The sequence below is a fragment of the Gymnodraco acuticeps genome, unplaced genomic scaffold (genome assembly GCF_902827175.1).
Source record: "Gymnodraco acuticeps unplaced genomic scaffold, fGymAcu1.1, whole genome shotgun sequence".
Classification (NCBI taxonomy): Eukaryota; Metazoa; Chordata; class Actinopteri; order Perciformes; family Bathydraconidae; genus Gymnodraco; species Gymnodraco acuticeps.
The window spans coordinates 150,439-175,000 of record NW_022990389.1 but is presented as its reverse complement, the minus strand read 5'-3'; the positions used below and the strand labels follow the sequence as shown (position 1 = coordinate 175,000).

The 24,562-nt window shown below is 42.9% G+C and overlaps 1 protein-coding gene across 1 annotated transcript in view; it reads right to left on the bottom strand.

The window, feature by feature from the left end:
• LOC117551548 (vacuolar protein sorting-associated protein 13B) overlaps nt 1–24,562 on the bottom strand; it is a gene marked incomplete at its 5' end in the record, with an annotated part of 227,326 nt that overhangs the window by 55,015 nt on the left and 147,749 nt on the right. Inside the window, 5 exon segments of the mRNA XM_034224450.1 lie at nt 5,581–5,742; nt 11,337–11,468; nt 11,569–11,789; nt 12,343–12,524; nt 14,038–14,234. Coding sequence (XP_034080341.1) covers nt 5,581–5,742; nt 11,337–11,468; nt 11,569–11,789; nt 12,343–12,524; nt 14,038–14,234 — 894 coding nt within the window.

The window sequence follows — 24,562 nt, the reverse complement described above, 5'->3', positions numbered from 1 at the left end:
ATGAGTTTGGAGGGATGAATAGGATTGCATCTTACAAAGGCAACAATAAGAAGTGGTGTTGAAGGTGGAGAGTCACTGTCCTTCCTGTAATTCTCATGGACATCTTGGCTGTTGCAGCTGTGGAAGAAAGCTTGGGAATGTACATTGTTTTACAATGATTGGCCGAGGACCAACTGGTGGGTTGTAGAGAGATGAGAATGGCTCCCTAGAATATGAAGCAGTCATTGATTGAATAACATTACTGGCAGCATGAAGTTGAAACGTTTTCTTTTGTCTCTTTATGGGGTTCAGAACTTCTCCAGACGTAATCTATGAATCATCAACCAAGCCTGCTGGGAGAAGCAGCTTCAGCACTCCAGTAACATAAGAGCACCAACTAACAAAAGGAGTTTTCCATTTCCGAGGAGCTGCAATCTCCTTGGTTTAACTGTCCAGTGAGCAGATTTAGATCGATTTAAGAACGGAGGTCCAGTTGCTGGGATGAACAGAGTTGAAGGCTCAACAAACCTCAACGCTAAAGTCTGTGATCTGTGAAGAAAATGTTCACATCCTTGGAACATCAAAGTGATGTGATGTGTATAAATAATCTGTATGGCTGACTCCATAAAGAGACAGATACATTTGCTCGCATGCACGCACCAACATAGATTGATGTTAATATAGGGTTTATTCTACCTCTGTCGTTTTCTTCATTTAACCTTTACCTACTATTGTATTATTTGAGCTGTGCTGAGTGAGAAAGCCAAGTCCTGGAGCAGGAGTAAGAATGGTGCACAGACGAATGAGGCTGTAACCCGACCATGACTGTGTCTATGGTTCTCCTACCCAGGAAGACATGATGATTCACTCTCTCTAAAGACTGATGACTTACTGACTCACACATCATCTAAGGCTTGGTGCCAAAGACACAACATACAGTAAACATGATAGTTCAATTGTGCATCTTCAAATTGAATCTAATTTATAAAATATACTTTATATTGTCGACTTTGGCTTTGCCTTAGTAATCACATTGTTGAATGTATTGTTATTCCACTAGGGGGTTGTTTCTTGACATGCCTGGACAAGATAGAGAGTGTGGTAGTACAAGATACATCACTGTATGGACTTTAAATGTAAGCTCAAACACAAGATGTAACAGGCAATGATTCAATGTTCACCTCTGACTATTCTGTAAACTATTAGGTAATGCAGTGTAAAGAGGTCAGCCTATCCCAGCTCGGAGGATACACAGCAGGAAAGTGTAGGTTTTCTGTAGGGATCAGGATGGACAGCAGCCCCTTTCATCGGCTGCTCTCTGATCAGTCATGTGTGGGTCAACCTGGAGCTAATGTCTGCAAAGGCTCGGCTGAATGCAGTGAAGAAGACACAATGTTGATGAGCAGCACAACTAAACCACTTCACTTGAGGGCAGTGTTTCTTAAACAATGGGCTAGGTGAAATTTGAAAACCTACTTTAAAAAAGAGCTGATCAATTTGAAAGAATACATATGTTTTTAATATAATGAGCTGTGCACGTTAAACTCTGCTGTAGGTTAAAAACTGGAACAGATTGACACAGAGCCTATGGAAATGAGCACAGGACACACACACAACACACACTTAAATATAAAGACACGGGTACACACAAACACACACAAACTCTCTCACTCATACCAAATACCTCCCTGTCATGCCTGCTTCCAAAAACATGGCCAATCTCACCGCAAACTAATAGTCATGGGCTGCTATCTTCATACACACACACACACACACACACACACACACACACACACACACACACACACACACACACACACACACACACACCACACACACACACACACACACACACACACACACACACACACACACACACACACACACACACACACACACACACACATACACACACACACACACACACACACACACACACGGAAAATTCCTCAGTAGAAGCCTGCTCCTGGACTAAATTATAATTTATTCAAATTGTGAATGATCCTTTTAGGCAATTAAAAAGTGTAGGGGGTTATAACGCCCCTCTCACTGCTAACCACAGGGATTTCCATGTGCTAGGCTGCATCCTGTACCAAGCAGCCAGATATTCCAACTATCCACACCACACGCCAGAGCACCGAGAAACAGCAGGGTGGGGACAGTGTGTGTGTGTGTGTGTGTGTGTGTGTGTGTGTGTGTGTGTGAGATAGCTGGCGTTTTATCATTGATGCATCAATCTTTTTGTATCCATCTGTATTCATTGCTCTCTCTTATACATATATTATATAAAAGAAAGATAATGATTAAACATAAGGACAAGTCAAAGTGTTTATGAACTGCTCCACCTTGGTTGGCAAATGCTGGGCAAGAAAGAGAGGAATTCAAGTGAGAGGCCTGACAGACTGCAGGCCTTAGGAAACATTTGATCACCGAGTGTGTGGGTCTGGGTGTTCACGTATGGGTATGATTTGTATCAAGTGTTAGACCACAGTAGGCTCTAAGGATGTGACTGCCTCAATCGGCCCTTTTAATGCATCTTATGGTTATGAGTGACAGCAGAATCAGGGGGTAGAGAGTGGACATTTCACTGCAAAAATAGTGAGAATTCGGAGAGAATTGAAAGATATTCAAAGGTATGTCAACATCGTAGGAAGTGTACCCTGGTTAGACCACTCGGGACACACGCATTAAGCACTCTTCTTTCACAAACGGACACACACAGGAGATTGCAGATCTTAAATATGTCTCCCTGTTTTAGCTGAACCAACAGAAGGCCTGCTCCTTTAGGAAGTTATTTTCTCTTTTTAGGAATATCTATATGGACTGGCAACAAGAGAAGATATTATTAAAGGATTTAATGATAATAAAACATAGTTGACATGTACTCATCTAAACTTCCTTTATAGTTTGCTTGGGAATCATAAACATAGAGAAATGGGGAAGGTGGGAGGGATAGCTAGATAGCGAGCAGACACATTTTTGGCTTTCTTGCACTGTAGAGTTCTCCGGGGCGATCTGTGAGTGTGAAGAGCATGGCTCTTGCTTCCTTTTTACCCATGTCCTCTTCAAGTAGGCCTGTACAGTATCCTCTTGACAGCTCGGTGCTACCCTCCTTTTACATTTCTCATATTTCCCTGTCCATTCTGCCTTTGTTCATCTTTTTCACTCCCCCGTCTTCCTCTCAAGAAGATTTCATGTGCAGTGGGTTCTCAGGGGAACCACAAAGAGAAAGGGGGACAGATTGCCTTACAACAGCAAATGAGTAGCTTTGGCTTAAGAATGTGTGTGTGTGTGTGAGTGTGTGTATGTGTGTGTGTGTGTGTGTGTGTGTGTGTGTGTGTGTGTGTGTGTGTGTGTGTGTGTGTGTGTGTGTGAGAGAGAGCCTCGGGGACAGGTCAGCTGGGACACACACATCATACCAGAGCCATGAGGACCGGCTGCTGGTCTGCCTTCTTGACAGGTCTCTCAGACGGGACCAGGCCCTGAACAACCCTGGGTGCAGTGATGCTTCTAATGATAGTTTGGTAGAGAGGAGAATAAGGAGGACTACATTAAGGGAGGGGTCATGACTTTATGTCCACAGAGGGAACCGAGTCAAACCAGGGCTACTGGCGGAGCAAAGTGACCATGAATGACATATGGAAGGTAAAGGGTGCACACAGCGAGCTGTATGGATCCTAAAGAGAAGGGACTGTGTGGGCCAAAGAACGAGGCCGGATTCAAGCTTCGGGGTTCATTTAAAGCCATGGTCTTATAAGGAAAGGACATCACATACTGGGGTGTAAGTGAGATACAAAGGACACATTTGCCTTCTAGCAATGCCAAGACAGAACAGGATAGCCAGGCAAAGGCATGTGGCAGGACACACCAGACCAGGGCTAATGAGCCCAGTCAGTGTGTGGTAAACACCAGAACACAAGGTGGCGCTGGTAGGGGATGAAGAAAGGGACAAGGAGAGCGCTTGGAAGCTATGAGCCGCTGTTAAAAAGAGACATCCAAAGCAGAGTATAGAGCAGAGACTGTCCAGGTCTACTGATCTCATCGAGCTGATGGAGGTGAAGCATCAGGAATAAAGAGAGTTGGACTGAGTCCACCCCAGGGGAGTATTAGACAGCTATGTTCTCTAAACCGTGGTTGAGGGTGTGTGGGCCTTTGTCTGGTGGGTCCCTATAGTGCATGGCAATAAAACACACAGTGTACTACACACAGCAGTATATCATCAGCTTGACTGAGCTAATTGCACTGTGGCTCCCATGCTGAAAAGTGTTTACTCATGTACTTCGAAGGGTTGTAGCATTACACTGTTTGGATGCACTGTAAACGTTTGTTTAACATGGTTACCAAGTTGAATTAGGGAGGATTTGGAAATGATGAGTGTAGTGTCCAAAGGAAAAGAAGAAATAATGTGCAGGATAGCACCTGAGGTTGGTATTATAAGTGACGAATAGGCGAGAGGTCAGGGATTAAGGGCAAGGTTTTCGGGGTGAGGTGGAGAGCAGGCTCACAGATGGAAAGAGGAACGATGGGAGAGTAGGGGAGGTGTGGGGGATGATGGCTTGTGATGATCAGAGTTATTTTAGACACTCCAAAGCATTATGGGACCTAAGAAAAACAGCACAACCACTTAAGACTCCAGAAACTGATTTGTACGAGCTACAAAAACACACTCGCAGGACCATTAAAGAAATACAACCCCTTCTCTTATCAGGACCACTATTGTTATAACCCCAACATTTAATTAGGAGTGTGAGCTACATTTGCTGAGGCGGCCACATTGGCAGGCATTTTATCACATCAAGCTTAATAAGTTAGCTGAGTGTTTCTGGCAAAGTTGCACTATTTCTTATTTATCTAGTTTCACAAATCATGTCCATCTTGAGAACACATTTTTCATATACCACAAACACATGATGGAATAATAAATGACAGAACCGTCCAGGAATCACATTCCTTATCTATGATGACATATGGCCTGTTCGGACAATCTTTCTTCCAAAACATGCCAGAAAATAAAGAGGTCATTTTGACTCACTGCTAAAATGAGATGTTGTATTCACTGCAACTCTCCAAGTGTGTCTGACTTTGTGTGTGTGTGTGTGTGTGTGTGTGTGTGTGTGTGTGTGTGTGTGTGTGTGTGTGTGTGTGTGTGTGTGTGTGTGTGTGTGTGTGTGTGTGTGTGTGATAGCTAGAGTGAGGTAAGAACGCAGATTAACCATGGTTGATGATTAATACAACTTGACTTACTGAGAGCAATTATGGCCATGTCTTTTCTCAAACTTGACTTTCTCACACTCACCATGGAACACATGGGGGTTATGAAACATGTGCGCACCAAGCACAGAGACATATGCCACAGATCGCCAGCCCACCCTTCCGCTCAACCTCAAAACCACAAAGGGTTAAATATAATCAATCTTCTTTAACAATGCTGTCAGGGTACTGTCTCAGAGCGCTGACAGAAACACAGATAGTGACTGCTGCATGCTGATCAATATTTTTCTGGTGTGTGTGTGTTTGAGTGTGTGTGTGTGTGTGTGTGAGAGTGTGTCTATGTGTGTGTGTCTGTGTGTGAGTGTCTGTGCGTGTCTGTGTGTGTGTTACCTGAGGGGACTTGTGGGATCTCCAGCTGTACTGGTGGCTGTGGAGGCTGGCCAGCAGCACGTTCTCATCTGTGTCCACCTGGCCGAAGCACAGCGTCTCGTGGGTGTCGTTACAGATCACGTAGTGACTGTACACCAGCTCCTCAGCCTGCGGGTTCCCTTTCTAAGAAGAAAAACAGGAGAGTAGTGGATGAAAATAAAATAAGGGGAGACATGAGAAAAAGAGTTTGTGCATAAAATACTTCCAGGTGTGTATATTTATGGTGGGAGTATAATGCACAGTATATGTGAAGTTTGAGTTTAAGTACGTTTACAAGTGTCATCAATGCATGTATTTTCAATCTTAAAAATGCAGCTGTCAGTCAGTAGGAAAAGGAGATGAGTGATTTCACCTGTGGGAGCAACACAACCTCAGAGGCAGAATGAATCATTTCTCAGCTATCCAGGCTAAAGCGGCTTGCACTGGGTTTCAGGGCCAAATCTACCCCTCGGCCCCACATAAAACCTCCAGCAGGCCGCTCTCTTTACCAATTATCAACTTTTTCACATCCTTTTTTGATCGGCTAGATTTGTGTCCTTAGATAAATGGAATTCAGTTCAAATGACAACTTTGTTTGTATGTGCATGGTTTTTCCTCACATTTTCTCAAAGCATGAAACAAAATGGGCAGGCATTCCTGATCGTAACAGTCATCAATACAGTGTGGTTTGTTATAATACGATGGAAGCTGGCCCACCTACAGCAATGGGTCAATGAAAAAGCCTCACAGAAAACTCCAGTCATGCGAGTGGTACAGGGATGCTGTCCACTCATACGTCACCCTGCATGCAAGAGCGAAGAGCTCACTGGCCTGCTATTGAAAACACTGCTTTGACAGGGAGAGGGAAAGTGTGTCAGGGCTTCTGTATACATTTCAGTACACAATTTCAAAACAGCACATAGTTTGCATGTGAGTTGGATAGCGAGGCTGCAAGTTTATGTTTAAGGTTTACTTCAGCTTTTCCAAAGGCTCTCAAGCCCTGATGGGGTCTCTCCTGCACACCCCTCCCTGACTATTGACGCACGTGATTGTGGTTCAGACAGCTTCTCAACAACTACTCCACTATCCTAACAAAGAGGGACCCCGGCCTGCTGTATACTTTTAAATAGCAGGGGGTTGATGGTTAAAAGAGGCTGGCAGTGAAAGCTCAGAGTTTGACTGCCAAGCACGTTCGGGGTTCAGGGGTTGTTGATGCTATTAAAAACGGATGGGAAAGTTTACACCATTAAAACGAACACTTGATGAAAGATTTGAGAGAGAGGTAGACAGAGCAAAATATAGACAGGACAGCTGCGACAGTGGGTTCAAATCCATTTCCAGTTTTATAGTGGAACACTATCTGTGCTGCCTTTCGAATCTGACACTGTGATTTACAAACTTCCTGCTGCCATCTTAAGATGCCGTTGTTAAGCCCACTCTTTGATGGTATCGTCTTTCTGCTCTGATTCATGAGGTAACATGATACACACATCAGAAAAGCTCCCTGCAGTAATCATAATCACTCCTCGTCTATCCAAGACTTTAAGTGGACAAATATTAAGACAGAGATATTTAAACAGTCAACACGTCTTCCTTGTTAAAGAGCATAAGATGATAGCCTGTCCTTCAGACGCAGTCCTACCAGGAATCAAAGGATCCATTTCACTAATCCACCCAGATGATATTACTTACATTGTCTAGCCCTGATCTGCGTGGTAGAGTGGCACATATATAAAGAGCAAGGTACAGTAAAATGTCTGGAAAACCAATTGTAAATAATGACACCCACTCAAAAAAATACTCATGAAACAAGACGCCGTGGAGAAGATAATGAAACTTCCAAAAGGGACACAATAAAACAATAATCAGATCTACAATCACCTATATGTTCTGCTTTAGATGACCTTCGCCCACACATCTGCTACAAACAGGAACCCGATCTCTCTATCACTTTTTTTCCGGTTGCAAAAGAACATGGGACACACAGGGGGAAAAACAGGAGGAAAATTCCGGTTGTCTCAATTGCACATATAACAGTCTGTGAAAGTTCTGTGAGAACGCAGAGTGTGTAAATACTACTGGGCTTTTGTGTGGCTTTCCACTAAAGCCACTTCCCTGGGGTTAGGGGCTGGGGGGAGAGAAGAAGGAGAGTGGGGCTAGGGACTGAGAATTGAAAAAGGAGACATGGGGCCTGAGGTTAGAGTGGTGGGGGGCTGAGGTTGGGGCCATATGGGCCTATAGAGTAAGAGGCACATGAAAATAAAGACACCACTAATAAATAGGTCCTGGCCTGCCCACTGGGAGCAGCCATTTAATCAAAGTTTACACATACATCATTCATATCAATTGGTTTGTGGATCTTTTTTGGGCATTTTAGCAGCTGACATCTTGATTTTTAACTGATCCATCTTTGTTTTTTGTACACTAACTTATATTTATGTATGTATTAATTTGACAGGGACAATTCACAGCTTCTCAGCTGAACCAGAGTTAGCTACAATACCAGCTTACTTACATCTGTAGTCCCTAGGCTGCAAACATGACATCTCTGTTTGGAAAAGTAGCCATATTAGAACACAAAAACAGTACATATTCACAATACACCAACTACATAGAGACATCAGCACATCACAACAACCACATGTAAGCAGCACAACAGCAACCACAAGGTTTCACAACATTGAAACACATGAAGTGTTTGAGGTGTGAGATGGATACATGATTCGGTCGATTTTAGCCTCATTCATTTGTTTAATAGCAACAAGGCTTTAGCAATCTCATGCACAACTTACTGAGCACCACATGTTTGTTGCTCTTATTATTATTGCAACAGACGTTTTGATCCTAACTCAGTTGGTCGGTGCTTTATTTGTTGGATGTCCTATTTGTCCTCTCATTATCTGAGTGCAGTTTTATGAACTCTTTATATAGGGAGAAGCTACATCATTGATGATGTTGTAATGTACACACAACCAGCATCAACAAAACACACACAGCTGTCAAAGGCAAGGATATTATACTTCTGGATGATGTTAAAATGATGGTCACTTGATGGGCTTGTGTGCCGTGCCATGACTGTTTGTAGTGTGCAGTGAAGCAAACATTGTTTTCCAGCTTTTGATACAGTATGTGGTACGTGTGTCACATCATGCGTGTGCAGATCAAACATGTCTAAGGGTAACTGGCTTTTGGGGAGTTAACACAGAACAATTAAAAGTCGTTATGACAACAGCGGGGTCAGTATTCCTTGCTTTATCATCTGTTTTGCTTTAAATTGGATCATCAATTACAAAACCAGCATCATCCTGCATTGAGCAAGACTTCAATCTACAATTTGAGATCATGCGTTCATTAGAAAGGTTGCTGCCTGGGAACAACTGGGAGTTTAGCATCTTGCTAAAGGTCACTATGATAGGAGACCTCAGATCCGCTCAGACCTGCACAGATGACCAACAATATATGAGTGTTGTCAGAATTGTCAGCGAGGACTTGATTGGAAGTTAATGCTGAATGAAAGCACTGCAGTAGAGGTGAGAAAGAGGAGGAGAGCCTGCTTGCCTTGGAACACACTGCATATCATAATAGATGGAATATACATTCTTCACATCTGTACTCATGACTGCGAGAAAGACCTGGGTGATGTTATCATGAGCAGTCCATGTAACCATAACGACTGAATATCAAAACATATTTTAGCTACATGAGAATAAATTACAACCATATAAGGAGAATGTCTTATTTCTATTTGTAGCTATGCATCTGGAAGTTGTCCAGCTGCTCTGGTTGCGGTGGTCTGGTACGACCATGTCTGGGTTGTGAGGTTTCACTTGTGTGGTGGTGGAGGAATCTTCTCCACAGATCCACGCTGACCCGGCAGGCCACAACACAACGGGCCTGCCTGCCAGCCTTGACACCAGGAAACATGAAAATCACTGAAACAATTACACACGTTAGGTTACATCCTTGTGCTGCGGAAGGACAAAGCCTGTTAACATTTCCAACTGCATCTGATTACGTTTTCAATTAGGATCAAGTTTTTCTATGCATGTACAATGTGTGCCTGAGTGTGTATGGAACGTAAGCCTCTGTCAGATCCAACATACATTTAAGCTTAACACGGAGGTTCTTTACATCAGCCCCTATAGTGCACCTCACCACCAGACAGATTGTGCTTAATCGCACCCATACAATGTTTTCTCACCACGTACCATTTTTTGTTTCAGTGAAAACCCCAAAAAGGAAAACATTATTGCACTATCGAAGTGTCCACAACTTTTTCTTAGGTGAACCAAATACTGGAGAAGAGTGTTTAAAAAAAAAAAATCAGCCTTTTGTACTTGACCTCTCTGTACCCCTACTCACACGCAGCACATTTGCCTCATAATTATGGTGTGTTCTTTCCCCTTGTGTTCAGCAAAGTGGTAAAGGCTGGACGTAGTTCAAAGGATCTGTACAAGTTACAAGGCTGTTGCTGTTTAGACCAATCAAGACAATACAACAAGCTTAATCATTTTATGAATCAATCCCATACCAGTGAAAGGTTTTGGTTTGAATGTGTAATGAACAAGTGAAGACTATTCTGTGTGAGTATGTGTGAGCATTGCATGCCTCTATTTTGGGTCTAATGAAACTGGTCCAAAATGGTATTAAAAAAGCCAAACATATCACCCATTATCAGAAAAACCTGGCAAAAATCACAAGACCAAATAATATCCTAGGTAATCGTGCTTGGCATGTTGTGGATACCAACATATCCAAAACACTCCAGTAAAGCTGCATGACCATTCATTACAACAACACCAATGCTTTAAAGTCTTATTTATGGCTCATTTAACCAGCAGAAATAGGGAACACTTTCTAGCTTGCCCTACATGATGCAATAATGAAGCCAATGGACAATTATGACCGAAATATCCAACTCAGTCGGTCAGCTTTGATGAGTCAATGATGCCACAGAGTAAAAACAAAGGTATTAAACTGCTAGCCAGAATAATCATTTTAAAATAGGTTTCCTATATAGCTTGTTTCATTTTATTTTCCACAGGTAAAAGACCACAGCTGTTCCTAGAAAAACACAATTTATTTCTTTCACATGGCAGTGAGAGTGTGTATGCATGTAAAACCATGAGAGTACCTCATGTCTCCAGAGGCCAGTATATGAGTCAGCACAGCCACAGCTGAGCGACCATGATAGGGCATACAAAGCCAGAGAGGCCAGGGTGTGTGTATGTGTGTGCAGTAGACAAGTGGGTGGAGGATCAGGGCCAGATGAAGTCTTGGCAGGTGTCACCACTCAAGTTTTACCTTGTTTTTAAGGGCATCACTTCACACACTAGTATCCTGGCTACTAGAGGCAGTGCTGAGAGTTGAGAACTGAGAGATGACGAGGACCACAGGACGGACGAGAAGCCCGGCAAAGACACACTGTAGCCTGTTAGTCAGAGCTTACAGCAAAGGGCAGTACCCTCCTGCACATTGTATTACCACTGGCATATAACCAAAACCATTCTCATGGAATCCACTCTGTTTGTTTAGCTGATACTCAATTTCACCCAATTTAACCATTTTGGCAAGTCGTCAAAAGGCAGATGCTCAGAAAAAGAGAGAGGAATGAGAAAGAGAAAACAATAACAGAATTGCAAGAGAATTTATGGCCAGGTATTTGGCCATAGGAGGGGAGGATTTAAAAAAAAGAAATTGTTCTTTGGAGTGTGTTTGAATATAAAGTGTATATCAACCTGTTTCCAGCTTTGCAGAGCAGTGTCCACAGTGTGGATGGCATACTGGCTGATATTGAGAAACACCGGATCCACAAAAACATTCACATCCAGTGAGGTGTCCTGGGGGCAATATGTGGCAGCAGCCTGGCCCTGAAAACCACAAGAAATGTAATTTTTACACAATTCCTGACCAATGCTTTGATTTTTAAATGTCGAATTAGACAAACTAGCATAAATGTCTGAGCTCTACCTGTAGGACAACAGGCTGGAGGAGCTGCAGGTGTGTAAGGTTCCGGTACTCCAGCAGCTTGCAGTCTAGCTGGGTGGAGAAGCTGAACTCCTGACAGTGACGTGGGCCGTTGCTCCACTGGCGGAGGAAGACCCGCGGCTCCCGAGCACCAGTCACCATGAACTCTTGCTCCTGAGGTAACTTCCTGTCTGGCAGGAAGGGACGAAGTTGCCGGGATGGAACTGGAGGAGTGTGACAGAGGACCGCCATTAGAAACTGGACTGTGAGACATTTTTGATAGTACAAGGGAATAACAATCTTGCTGTGTTTGTAGCAGATCAATGGCAATGAGTAAACATGTGTTCAAGCTGTCCTCAGTGGACTGAGATAAATACAACCTTAGATACTAACTAATACATTATTATAAATGATTAGGAATAATACGATTTAATAGCTCATTTGAGTGATGTTGAATATAATGTAGTTTACACACTTCACTCTTCCAGTCCAACACAATCAGAAACATTCTATAAATACCATGCACTCTTACACTACCTACTTATAATAAAGGTCTGAAACTGTACATCTGTATGCATATGCACCCCGATCTGGACCCTACCGGTAATCTGTTTATATTCTTTGGTCTCTTACATTTGAGTTGCATACATTGTATATACTTAGTATTTACACCCTCTGGTATCTTTGAATTTGATCTTCCCACTTTGTCACAAATGTCCTTCAATTGTATCTACAAACTCATGAGAGACTCTGTGACTGGGTATTTTTCTTTCTTACCTGTGCCCAGCTGTTCTAGATGGTGGCAGAGGTGAACGTCCAGCTGTGCTAGTTGAAGGGACACACCCAGGGAGGGGACAAACCAGGGTGCAAAGCAGGAGTCCACACGGGTGCAGGCTGCCAATGCTATGGGAGAAACCAACTGATCGCAGGGCATCTGGGAGCCACTCTCACTGTCCAGACTGAAGGAAGAGCAGACACAGTCACACCCTCACCCATAAACAGATCAATTGGTATTTCTGACTGCGAGAAAACAAACAAGTGAGCACTGAAAACAGTACAACTGCAAAGAAAACAAGTAATAGTATGAAAATAGTAAAGACAAGTAAATGCATTCTGTGATTATAACATGATTTCATAGGAAAATCCGACCATGCTTTGACAGTTCAAAGGGAAAACATATTAAATGGTTATTTATTTTCCATCAAACTTATATAAAAAGCATGAGCCAAGCTGTGGAATATTGGCCACACAAAATGAACTCACTAATACAAATAATATGATTTCTTAGAATTATTTTGTCTCTTGCCCAGTGAGTTACAAATTGTGTGACATCCTCGCCAGAAATGTACAATGAGATAAACGCTACAATTATATTTTTGAGTATAATATGGAGTGGGCCTCCTCGCTGTCCGTCCCAGGCTGTGAGTTTAGGTCCATTATTACTGCCGCAGTTTCCAGGAGAACCTCTCTATGGACATTAATTGCATGTCATGGTTGATGAAGTTGAATGGAGGGTAATTGAAGTGAATGACCATTTGCTCTGTAATTTGCTGCTACCATGATCCACCATAAAAAGTCCAGCAGGAAACGCTCAAGACCTGAACAACGCTGGTGCAGCAGAGTGCTCCTTAAAAAGATAAGCATCATATGTTGACCATTTTCATTACTTCCAGTTGGCAGGGCAGCCAAGTTATTTTTCTGGTGGAAACTAAAGTAAGGCAGATGAAACAAGCGAGTAAGGAAAAGGGAATCAATTTTGATCTAAAAAGACAAATAATTTAAACATAAAGGAAATGTAGTGTTTGCGCTATGATTGTAATGAAACACAGATGCTCTACACTGTATCTGGTACTGTACACTTTTTTCTCAGTTACTTCCCTTACATGTTTTCTTATTCCTCCCTTTTTAGCTCGCTAAGCCACACAGAATGTGGGCTTGGCAATACTCTTTCACTAGAAGTTCCTTTAATCCCGAGAGTCAAAAAGGGGGTGGACATTAAGCTGAGAAAGAAATGAAAAGAATACAGATGCAAATGAAAAATGGGTGAAGCACGGAAGATTTAATGGCATGACATGACATGAGAGAGAGGAAAAGAGGAGGCAGTGAGAAGGGAGTAAAAGGTGTTTCAACCTATCCAAACCGAGGATCTTATGAGCCAAACCAAAGGGGGCTTCACCCCTCTCGCTTCCCGTGAGCTTCCACACAATTAGATACACTCAAGGTAAGCAGGAAGGAATCCGGATGGGCCCTGACAGGCACTTGGTGTGCTGGGAAATCTCATTAGGCCGATCTGAACGCCTTCCAAGCCCGCTCCCTGCTCCTGCACACCAGATGTGGGGCGAGGGACACATTGTGCTTGGCTTGGCTTGTGCTTGGCGGCCTGGGTGCAGACTTTTTCATATACAAGCATGCATAAAAGACACACAGATACATTGAAGCACAGAGAAACAGTACAGGATGAATTCTCCCCACCTCTGCTCATCTCCTCCCTCTCCATTACTGTTGAGGACTATCCTCCACAGGTCGGAGGCCACCAGCTCCTTCTGCTTCTCTGTCAGGCTGAGGCTGGGCAGCTGCAGCTGGCAGGCCCGGCTCTCTGAGAGGCTGAACTCCCGGTACGGAACAAAGGCCTGCTGGAGCTCGTCCCAGAATTCTAGGCTGCATGGTACCTGGAATGAAAGACACAGTGAACAACTTATACATGTGAGCCCAAATATGTATATCATTTATTTGTGAATGCATACTTTTCATCCTTATATGTAGCATTAGTATTAGACAATCAACATTGTGGCAGCATTTTTTATTTGACTGTCAAGTATCTGTAAGGTTTTTTCATTTACTGTGAAAACACAGTTGGAAAGATGGACAGACTAAAAGTTTTCTTCTCTAGAGAGCTTGGAAGAAATGTCAAGGTATGGCTTACTTGGAGACTTTATGAGGACACAAAGAAACGCAAATGGCTCACACCAGTCCCAAGGGCAAATTGGGTCAGAGGCATTCATTGTTAATTTACATATAACATATGTACTAATATTACAGTATATGGGTGGGGGGGGGGGGGGGGGGGGGGTTGCATTTTGGGGTTTCACTGAAAATAAACGTTCTACTGAAACACTAACTCTGAGCTTTGTTTTCTACCATGTGATCAGATGGAATTCTTTGAAAACTGTTGCCTAATATTTGTATACTGTATATCCTCACTTAATGTCCTCTACAGATGGACACCAGTGGTTTCTTACTATACTATCCCTCAATTGTTCATCATGTTAACCAGAGGCTCCAGTCCATGTAAACAGACTCCTCCTCAGAGTATCCCTAATTACTCATCAGCAGCAGGATTCAGAGTTCCCGTTAGAATATTTTTTCGCCGGTCAACATGTCTGTTAAAGTTTAAATCTTCCGGACAAAATGAGAAAAGTGCCGGTCAAAGGTCTTCTTTGTTATTTATTGTGCTTTAAAACAAATTGATATGATTCGATATTAAACAAACTAATTATAGTAGATTAACTACATTATTCAAAAGTGTACAGTAACTTATAATAACACGGGAATAATAAACGGAGCGCTCTCCCTCTCCTGACAGCCCGTCAGTATCATGCAGCTCGCGGATCAGTAATGAGTGACCCGACAGTAAAACTAAACATATCTATAACTAGTTACGGTAGTTTGAGAGGTCATTAAAATAGCTACGTGTGATATTCTAACCTGGTGTGTGTTTTGTTCTGTGATCATGCAGAGCTGCGTGTCGACCATGGTGTCTCACATAAAGACAGATAACAGGCTCATCACAGACAAACTGGATGTGGCCAAGTACTTGAACATTTTTTTCACAAACATAGCCACAACTCTTGTAAATAAATTACCCTCCCACTCAGGGCTTTTTGGAGTAGATCACATCATGACCTACTACAAAAACCTAGGGGTACGCAAAGATGATTTCAGTCTAGCAAGGGTAACAACAGCAGAGGTACTCATTAAACTGAGCGCCCTCCAACCTAACAAGGCCACTGGCCACGACAATATCCCCTCCAAATTCCTCAGAGACACAGCAACTGCCATCTCACCAGTCATAGCTCACATAATTAACCTCTCCATAAAACAGGGAAAAGTACCCAAAGACTTCAAAATTGCAAGAGTAACCCCCCTGCACAAAAAGGGCAGCAAATTGGACCCAGGCAACTACCGCCCTGTCTCTATACTTACCTCCATCTCGAAAGTCATGGAAAAAATAGTATATGAACAGGTCGAAAAGTACCTCGCGGAAAATAAACTAATCTATGAATTTCAATCTGGCTTTAGAACATCCCACTCCACTGACACATGCCTTCTTTATTTGAGCGACCACATCAAACAAGAGGTGGACGAGGGCAAGTACTGCGGCATGGTGATGCTGGACCTACAAAAGGCTTTCGACACTGTCAATCACCCCATTCTGATTGACAAGCTAAAAGCAATTGGTTTTGATAAACTATCGGTGAGCTGGATGCAATCCTACCTGGAGGGGAGAGAACAGATGGTGGAGGTAAACGGTACTCTGTCCCCCCCCCCTCCCAGTGAGCTGTGGTGTTCCACAAGGAAGCATATTAGGTCCGTTACTGTTCCGAATTTATGTAAATGACATGTCATCAGCATGTGACTGCAACTTGTTCCTGTTCGCGGACGACTCAGCCCTGCTGGTCTCTGACAGGAACAGGTTGCAGGTTGAAAAAACCCTCAGCTCCGAGCTCGGCAGAATCTGCACCTGGCTCGCCGATAATAAATTATCATTACACCTGGGTAAAACAGAGTCCATTCTCTTCAGTTCGAAACATAATCTCAGCAAATCCGACGACTTCTCAGTTGCAGTGGGCGACATTATTGTCACTGTTATGGAAATAATTGTCATAGACGCCAAGATGTGACATACAGGACAAACCTTGATGTCTGTTTACCTCCTTTAAGGACACAGGCTGCTTAGCCAATAATGTTATTGTTCCCATTCTGTGACCGGTCAATACTGGGTCACAGATGGTCTGTGTTGTGGGTACACTGGGACATTTCCTTCTCTGTATTTGTGGACTCCAAGGTGTGAAATCTTCGAGGTCATAAGTGTCCGACGCAAGTAACTCAGTGTTCCCACACTGTTTAGGCTATCTTCTCAAATATGTTGTTTACTCTCTGCGAAACCAGTTAGATGGGCTGGCAAGAGAGAGGCTCTCCAGGATTGACGTGGCAACTCTACCGTGAAGTCAGAACCTCTGACTCTTGGACTTGTGATGTGAATCCTCCGGCCGTTAACTCCAAATAAACCACCAGTGTTTGACATCAAAGCTACTGCTCCTACCGTGTCTCCTTCCTGAGTCGGTGACTCCCACAGCATAGCTACACAGAAGTTTCCTCTACAGTCACAAGTAAGAAGGAAATTACATACCTAGGATCTATTCTTGAGGCAAACCTCTCCTGTGACAAAATGGCATCCAATGTAATAAAAAAGTCAATCAAAGAACTAGATTCCTATACCGGATCTCCTCTCTGGTAAACAAAAACACCCTGAAAACTCTGGCAGGAGCACTCATTCAAGGGTACTATGACTATGCTTGCACGTCATGGTACCATAGCACCTCCAAGGCGCTAAAAATAAAACTTCAAACATCGCAAAATAAACTGGTCAGACTACTGCTTGACCTTTCATCTAGAACCCACCTCACCTCTGCCCACTTTGACAACCTAGGATGGCTTAGAGTAGACGACAGAGTACAGCTACTTGCAATGGGCCTGGTCTACAAGATCCACTACACCTCTATGGTACCCATGTACATGTCAAAATTCTTCCCAAAGGTCAAGGAATACCATGATCATAACACCAGAGGGAGCTCCACAAATCATGTGAAACCCAGATTTGGCACAAAAAAAGGGGGAATACACATTTCGCAATTATGCCACATCAAGGTGGAACGCTCTTCCCACAACTGTAAAGGAAAGTAAAACTATACTTACCTTCAAAACCTCTCTTAAAGAGCACCTTCGGGGGAGAGCATTGCAAAACTGGCCCCGGTAATGGTACAAATCTCAACCTGTCGTTCAATGGACAGCTTCCCCCCCCATCTATGTATATACTCGCATTTTAGACTCTGTTACTAACTGTATATCTGTAGACTTGGTATGTCTTAAATGTCCGGTTAGGATGTATTAGAACGAAATCGAAAATGAAAATTGTAAATAAGCAATCTGTATGTAAAAAACCACCTGTATGTAAATTGTAAATAAGCAATCTGTATGTAAAAAAACCACCTGTATGTAAATTGTAAATAAGCCATCTGTATGTCAAATATGTCTTATATGTCTTAAATGACATGATGAATTGGAAATGGGGGACCCTGATGTAAACAAGACGAAAGTCTTTCTCTGGTCTGCATCCCCTTAACAATTGTATGTTTTGAGCTGTACCGTACTGTACCCAATATACAAGCTGTTAATAAACTTTTCAATCAATCAATCAATCAGTCGACTCGTCAGCAGCAGCTGATCTCTCTCTCCCGCCAGATTAGACTTTACTCGCGTTTATCTCCATATCGATCAGATCTAGCTAGTTCTAGCTAATGATAGGACTACCTGCTTATTAAAAGACACCTAAACAATAAGCGTCGCTATGCAACTGGGTGAGGCCGCAAAGTATAGCGCAGCATTATGCATTTGTTTACATGCCCACCGGAACCCTGAGGCATTACCAACAGATCAACGCACAATCAACCCATACAGGACATCTCTTTCTCCACATTAAGTGTTAGACATTAGAATTGACTATTCTTGTCTGTCACATACTCTTTTGTCTGTCACATAAATGGCGCAAGTTGCGCAACTGATGTGGTATTGCGCTAAACGGAAATTATTTTGAACGGACACTTTGACCGGAGAGATTTAGATTTGCCGGTCTTCAGCATATTTTACCGGTCGTAGTCCGGTAATTACCGGCTAACGGGAACTCTGGCAGGATTACTGTAAGGCTTTGTTATTGCACAACAGGTAGGCCACTACTTTAGTCCTGTGGACCCCCCAGTTACACACACTGTATTTAGCAACTGCAGTCATCTGCTAATCATTAAGCACAAGTTTAAGCAGCCTTTGAAGACGCGGGGAATCCCCATCTTGGAGAAGGAGTGAGCAAGTGATTTTTTATGGTCACTGTATTCCAGTCGTACATTTGTCTTACTTCAGACAAACCAATCTTGAGTTTTCTCATAGTCGGAAAAAAGCGACAACTCTTTGACTGGAGACCACCAACGCAGCGAGACGACAATTCATCACCAATGCATGACCACAGCATAACTAAACAGCGGGCAACTGAAAGCTACACTGAGGCCATTAGCATTGAAGTCCTGGAGCTATTTTTCACACTGAATAACAATCAGCTGTGTGAGTGTTCACACATTGCGAGACGACTGGTGAGCTCCATTGATTCCTCTCATATTGTGCCAACATTAGCATAAATGTGTCTGGTGCTCCTGTGTGAACTAAAACAGGTTCTCAGGTTCCCCCCAACCACCTGCACATCAGCCGCTGATGGATCAGAGGTGGCAGGAACTTTTGGCTGCACACCTTAAGGATGCCTGGCAGGAAGTGTGTGTGTTTGTGTGTGTGTGTGTGTGTGTGTGTGTGTGTGTGTGTGTGTGTGTGTGTGTGTGTGTGTGTGTGTGTGTGTGTGTGTATGTGTGTGTTGTGGGAGGTAGTGCGACAATCCAATTGTTTACCCGAAGTTCCGAGCTCCCTGGACACTTACCATCTCATTCAACAAGTTAGTGTGTGGGTATGTGCATTCATATGTGTGGGGCTGTACTGTAAAGGGGCGGATGCATTAGGTAACTGTAGCATCATGCAAGAAATGCCACTCAGGTTTCCTGGAATCAGCTTCTCATAATTGTACCTGACAGAGCGGTGCACCCGCAACCCTGACGCTGAGCCACCGGAGCGGAAACTCACTGAATCTCCGCAGAGAATTCCCACAACTGCGTTGCCAAAACACAGAGGGTGTTTTTCTTTCACCTGTGATATTCTATACAGATGACGGCATACAGAAATTATTATGTGAGGTACATATATGGTACAGTGGAACACATTTGCATGGTTGAATTTGCGTCATGTTCCCTTTGACTTGCGATGGCCTTGGAGGAGATGAAATCGATAACAAGCTCAAAAATGTTGTAGGGTTGATGGAAAAAGAAGAAAAAGGAAAAACTAAACAGAAATAGATTTGAGCTATGTTGAGTTGTGTGTCTGTCTAGAAATTGCTTTTTGGAAGAGAAGGCACCTATTTACATTTCCAAGAGGAAGCCGTATGTATAATTGTATGTATGAAAGACAATATGCGTGTATACATATGTGTATACACAGGTGTGCGTATGTATGTGAGCGCATGATACAGTCTAGGCAGTGTTGGTTTCCGCTGCCTGATTGTGTGTGTACCTTATCTGATAAACAACATGTAACCCTGAATAGCTGGCATTCCCTTGGCTGGAAGGATCCAATCTGTGTTTTGCTTCAGCACCAGTCAAAGTATGCCTGGCAGTTCACCGCAAAAAAATCAGCTTGAGGACTATCTATACATGTTATCTAGTTTTTGAGTCAAAGTTCCACTTGAGAGGTGTTTCAAAAGTGTTCAGTAGTTTCATTAATTAAAACTATTTACAAATATATTTAATCCAGAACTGTTGCATATACAGTACAGATCCGATTTCCATTTCTGTCACCCAAACATTCTTCTGCCAAAACAATAAATATTATTCTGCAAGGAGTTGCTTTTGTGAGACTGACCAATCACAGTTTCTTTAAAAGTTTAACTAAAGTTGGAGTCACAACAACAACATACAGAAATCATTTAATTTCCTGGTGTGATGACTGCTAGAGTTTGTTTCTGCAACTGAAGACTCCCCGGCCCCCCTCTGAGGCCCCGGCTGCTGCTATCACTTTTATTAACAATATCCCCACTTCTATTAGGTTTTCTGTTATTTCACTGATGCCTATATGTCTACAAATTCCACTGCTAGCTACCTCTTATCAGTCAGCAGACAAATTGAATTGACATCGGCTTGAGCAAATGTTTACTCAGGAGATGTAATGAAAATTGTTCTGAAAATGACTCCTGCTATGCTGTCTCAGGTGGGCTAATATAGGTTAACATTAATCAGTGTGGAAAATCAGGAATAAGCCCATGCTGAGATCTTCACGCTTGGCTTTTTTTTTCTTCCTTTCGGCCAAACTTTTTAAAACGAGGGACTGAAGTTTTGGTGGATGAGGTGTAGAAATTGCAGATCAAATTAACAACGTGGACAGCCTCTTATTTGTATAGTACGTTAGCTGTGACCAACGCAGGTCTGCTTTAGTACTGTCCTGCTACAATAACAGTTATCTTGGCTAAGTTACAATCTTTCTCTTTCTGGTTCAATGGGCCGTTGTGAAGAGAACTACCCACGGACTCTCTCCAGTTTTGTACTCCCGAAAAAAATTGCATTTTCTTTTACTAACTGGAAAAAAAACATGCATGATTAAAAAAGGCAGAGGAAGCGAAGCTGATGGACCTGTGTTTCTCATAAAAACAATGACAAAAAACAACAGCTGCAGCGGCGGTTTGGACTGGAGGTTGCTGGTTCATCTCAGGCCATGGAGCTTTTATGATATGGGTCGCAGGCCAGCAGGCCCTGATGGCAGAGCCCTGCTGGGACATGAAAGGCTATCCCACAGTGCCATGCACGAAAGCAACAGCAGGGGAGCAGATGGCCCGATGTTGATGATGTTTGTCTGAGCCTTTTTTTGCAGCTGCCCAAACAGCGAGAGCATGATCAATTTCCTACATTTGCATAGTGAAAGAAATGCTAATATTACTGAAACGAGAATGTGTGTGAGGACAAACGGAACGGAGGACTTTTGTCCGTCTCAGCTCAAGTTTTGCTCTCCTCTTTAACAGACTGTATCTCCTCTCGTGCTCCCGGAGCGGGGGTCAGGCTGAATCACGGCTCCTGTGTTTACTCCCTGTTTCTCAGGCTTCACAACCCCACAGAGAGGCAACGGAGGAGCAGACGAATGAGAGGGATGGAAAAAGATCAGTAAGGACACCTGCTTATGATTCAGAGAACTGGACCACACGGCAGTGAGAAGGTGAGAATGAGTCACCTTCCTCTCTCCCTCTTTTCCTTCATCGCTAGGGCCCTTTACAGGCGGGAACCTATGGATGCTCCATCATGGATCTGTCCTTTGTAAGCTGCCCCTCCAATCACTCTGACATAGTTCCCCTTTCTACTGTATGTGAAAACAGCTCGGGCAGCAATTTGACTATGAGTAATGCTAGCAGGCTTGAATTCCCCCTCTGAGATACTGGAACCAGTTGGGAAACCACATCTATTTAAATGCAGGAAATATTGATTTTATAAAATGTTAATATGATCTGCTCTGGGGACAAGGAGAAAGAACTCCCCCCACAACCCCAGCTCCATCTATTCAGCAGGGTGGAGACACAGAGCAAATGAAGGGAGGAGGGGGAAGTGTGACAAAAGTAATGAGAAGAGAGAGAAGCGGAGGAGGAATAGAATGAGGAGATGGAGAAAATGTGGAGAGAGCTACTTATACTTTTTTCACCTCCAACAAACCTTTCCACAGCCCCCTGCTGGTAAACAAGCTCATCAGAAAACAAAAGCTCAATGCTCACTTGCTCTATACTCCTCATTTCTTTTTCTGGCCCTATAACTCTCACTTTTCATTTCTCAAAACGTTCAACCTCCATCTCCGACTGTCCGTCTGTCCGACTGTCTGTAACTGAGCCAGAACAGTTTTGGGGGATTTTTATGCTGCCTTTCCGTTTTCTGTTGCTGGACTTTGTGGTCACGGGGAAACACAGGAAATATATCATTTGAAGTTTGGTAGAAGGGAAAGAATAATTATTGTATGCAGGAGGCTGACATCAGTTCAATCTGGGATCACTACCACTTTGGTCCTGTTAAAATATCCCCTGGCCTTACACAAAATATGCGTATTATTTATATATAAGATATGTGAGTGTTTGGACTAAATATGAGGTAAGAAGGAGTGTGTAACATATCTGTAAAGTGATCCAATGTCTTATAATGACTTTACAATCACTCCTTTCAAAAAGGCCATGATACATGATACTGTTTCTAGCAGTGTTGACAAAATGCATCACGGTAGCTTTCAACAATGGATTTAAGCCAGTCTGGCATTTACACTTGGTAAATGATGTTTTTCATGACGCTACCAGCAGTTCCTTATTGCTGCGGGCCAGGGGCCTCATTTATAAACGGTGCGTACGCACAAGATGGCGTACGCCAGTTTCTACGCACTGTTTGCGATTTATAAAAAACTAACTTGACGGGAAAATGTGCGGTCCTCCACGCAAACTCTGACCCATGCGTACGAACTAAGCGCAAAAACGGGAGGGACGAGAAACTGTGACACCGTTGGCAGAAGGAAGAATGGAGAGAAATATGTGGAAAAAATACCATAAATAAAATGTTACCTCTCATTTATCATATATGAATAATTCATTTTCACAAATTGATTAAAACCAATCTTAAAATGATTTAACAAACGCCTGTTTGAGACTCCTCAGTGCACACAAAAACATAACTAAATAAATACGGAAATGTTATTGATCACTTGTCCCACGTAAGCAACCTTCCCACGTCAATCCTACGCAAGGCTTTATAAATGAGGCCCCAGAGCTTTCTATGAGAGGACATTGCATTTATTTTCTAAATACTGTAAATGCTGACTTAGTCTACACAACTGTTCATACTGTTATCTTTGCTCTTAATAGTAATGGCTCCTCTTTAAATACTTAGCATGTATAGCTTTTCTCTACAGACAGAGTATCTCACCCCGCTGCATCTTATCCCCACATCAAGTGGTTTCAGGGAGCATGGAGCCTCCTCTTCTCAACACCTCCCCATCACCTGATTCCTTTTAACAGACTCGTCAGAAAAGACTGGACCATGCCAGATGGGTTGAGGAAGAATGGAGCAAAAGATGGGAAAACCACATGTTCATCAGCCAGTGATTCCTCATCTCCTGCTGTGTAATACACACTCTCACAAAAATGTCCGCAGTCGCACGCATCCATTCTTATTCACATAGATATCATAGTTTATCAGCTGCTGGAGAATCATATCTCCCCTGGACTATAGGAAGTGTAACCTTCATGTTTGGCTATCTTCAGCCTTTTTGGATTCTCCTCTCACTCCGTATCTATCAATCTCTCTTTCTTTCCCCTCCTCCTTCCTGTCAATCTACTCCCAGTAACCATCCCCTCCCTACTACTCTGTCTATCACTGCCTTTTCCTCTAACCCTACCTCTGTTCTCTACTGTAACTCAATATGTGGCCAATCAGTGAGAGCTCTGGAGTTTTCTCATTACAGACTTTACAGCTGTGGGGCCTGGTAAAGAAGCCAAACATCTGCAGCACCTTCGTATATCTTGTCTCTCCTGGGTCGACATAAACTGACAGAAGAGAACATCTGTACTCGAGCTGAAGTGATTGTGGGAGTCCAGAAAAGAATCTGAGAGATAAAGGGAGGATATGACGATACGAGAAACTTCCCCTAAAGATGGAGGAAAGATGCAGAAAGAAAAATTAGGGAATGAAACCCAACCCTAATGCTTAGAAAAGGTCATTAGAAAGTCCTTAGAAATGGACTGGAAATGTAATCAGTCTGGCTACTGTCATTCATTTCAGGTTAATGTTATACCATCAACAGAATACTTGAATTGTTATAAATACTACATCGTAAGAGTCAAGAGAAAAAGCTTCATTATGGTGAATGTAACAACTATACCATGTTTGAAGTCATTTCACTGGTTATTATGAAATGTCATGTAGAGCTGTATCGTAACATCTCATTTTGATCCATCCGTGGTTTACATTTGAGTTTCAGTATGAAGGGCTGCTGCACAGCTTCTGCAATCTAAGAGACTTTAGAATACCTTTTGCTACATAGATGAATGTTACAATGAAAT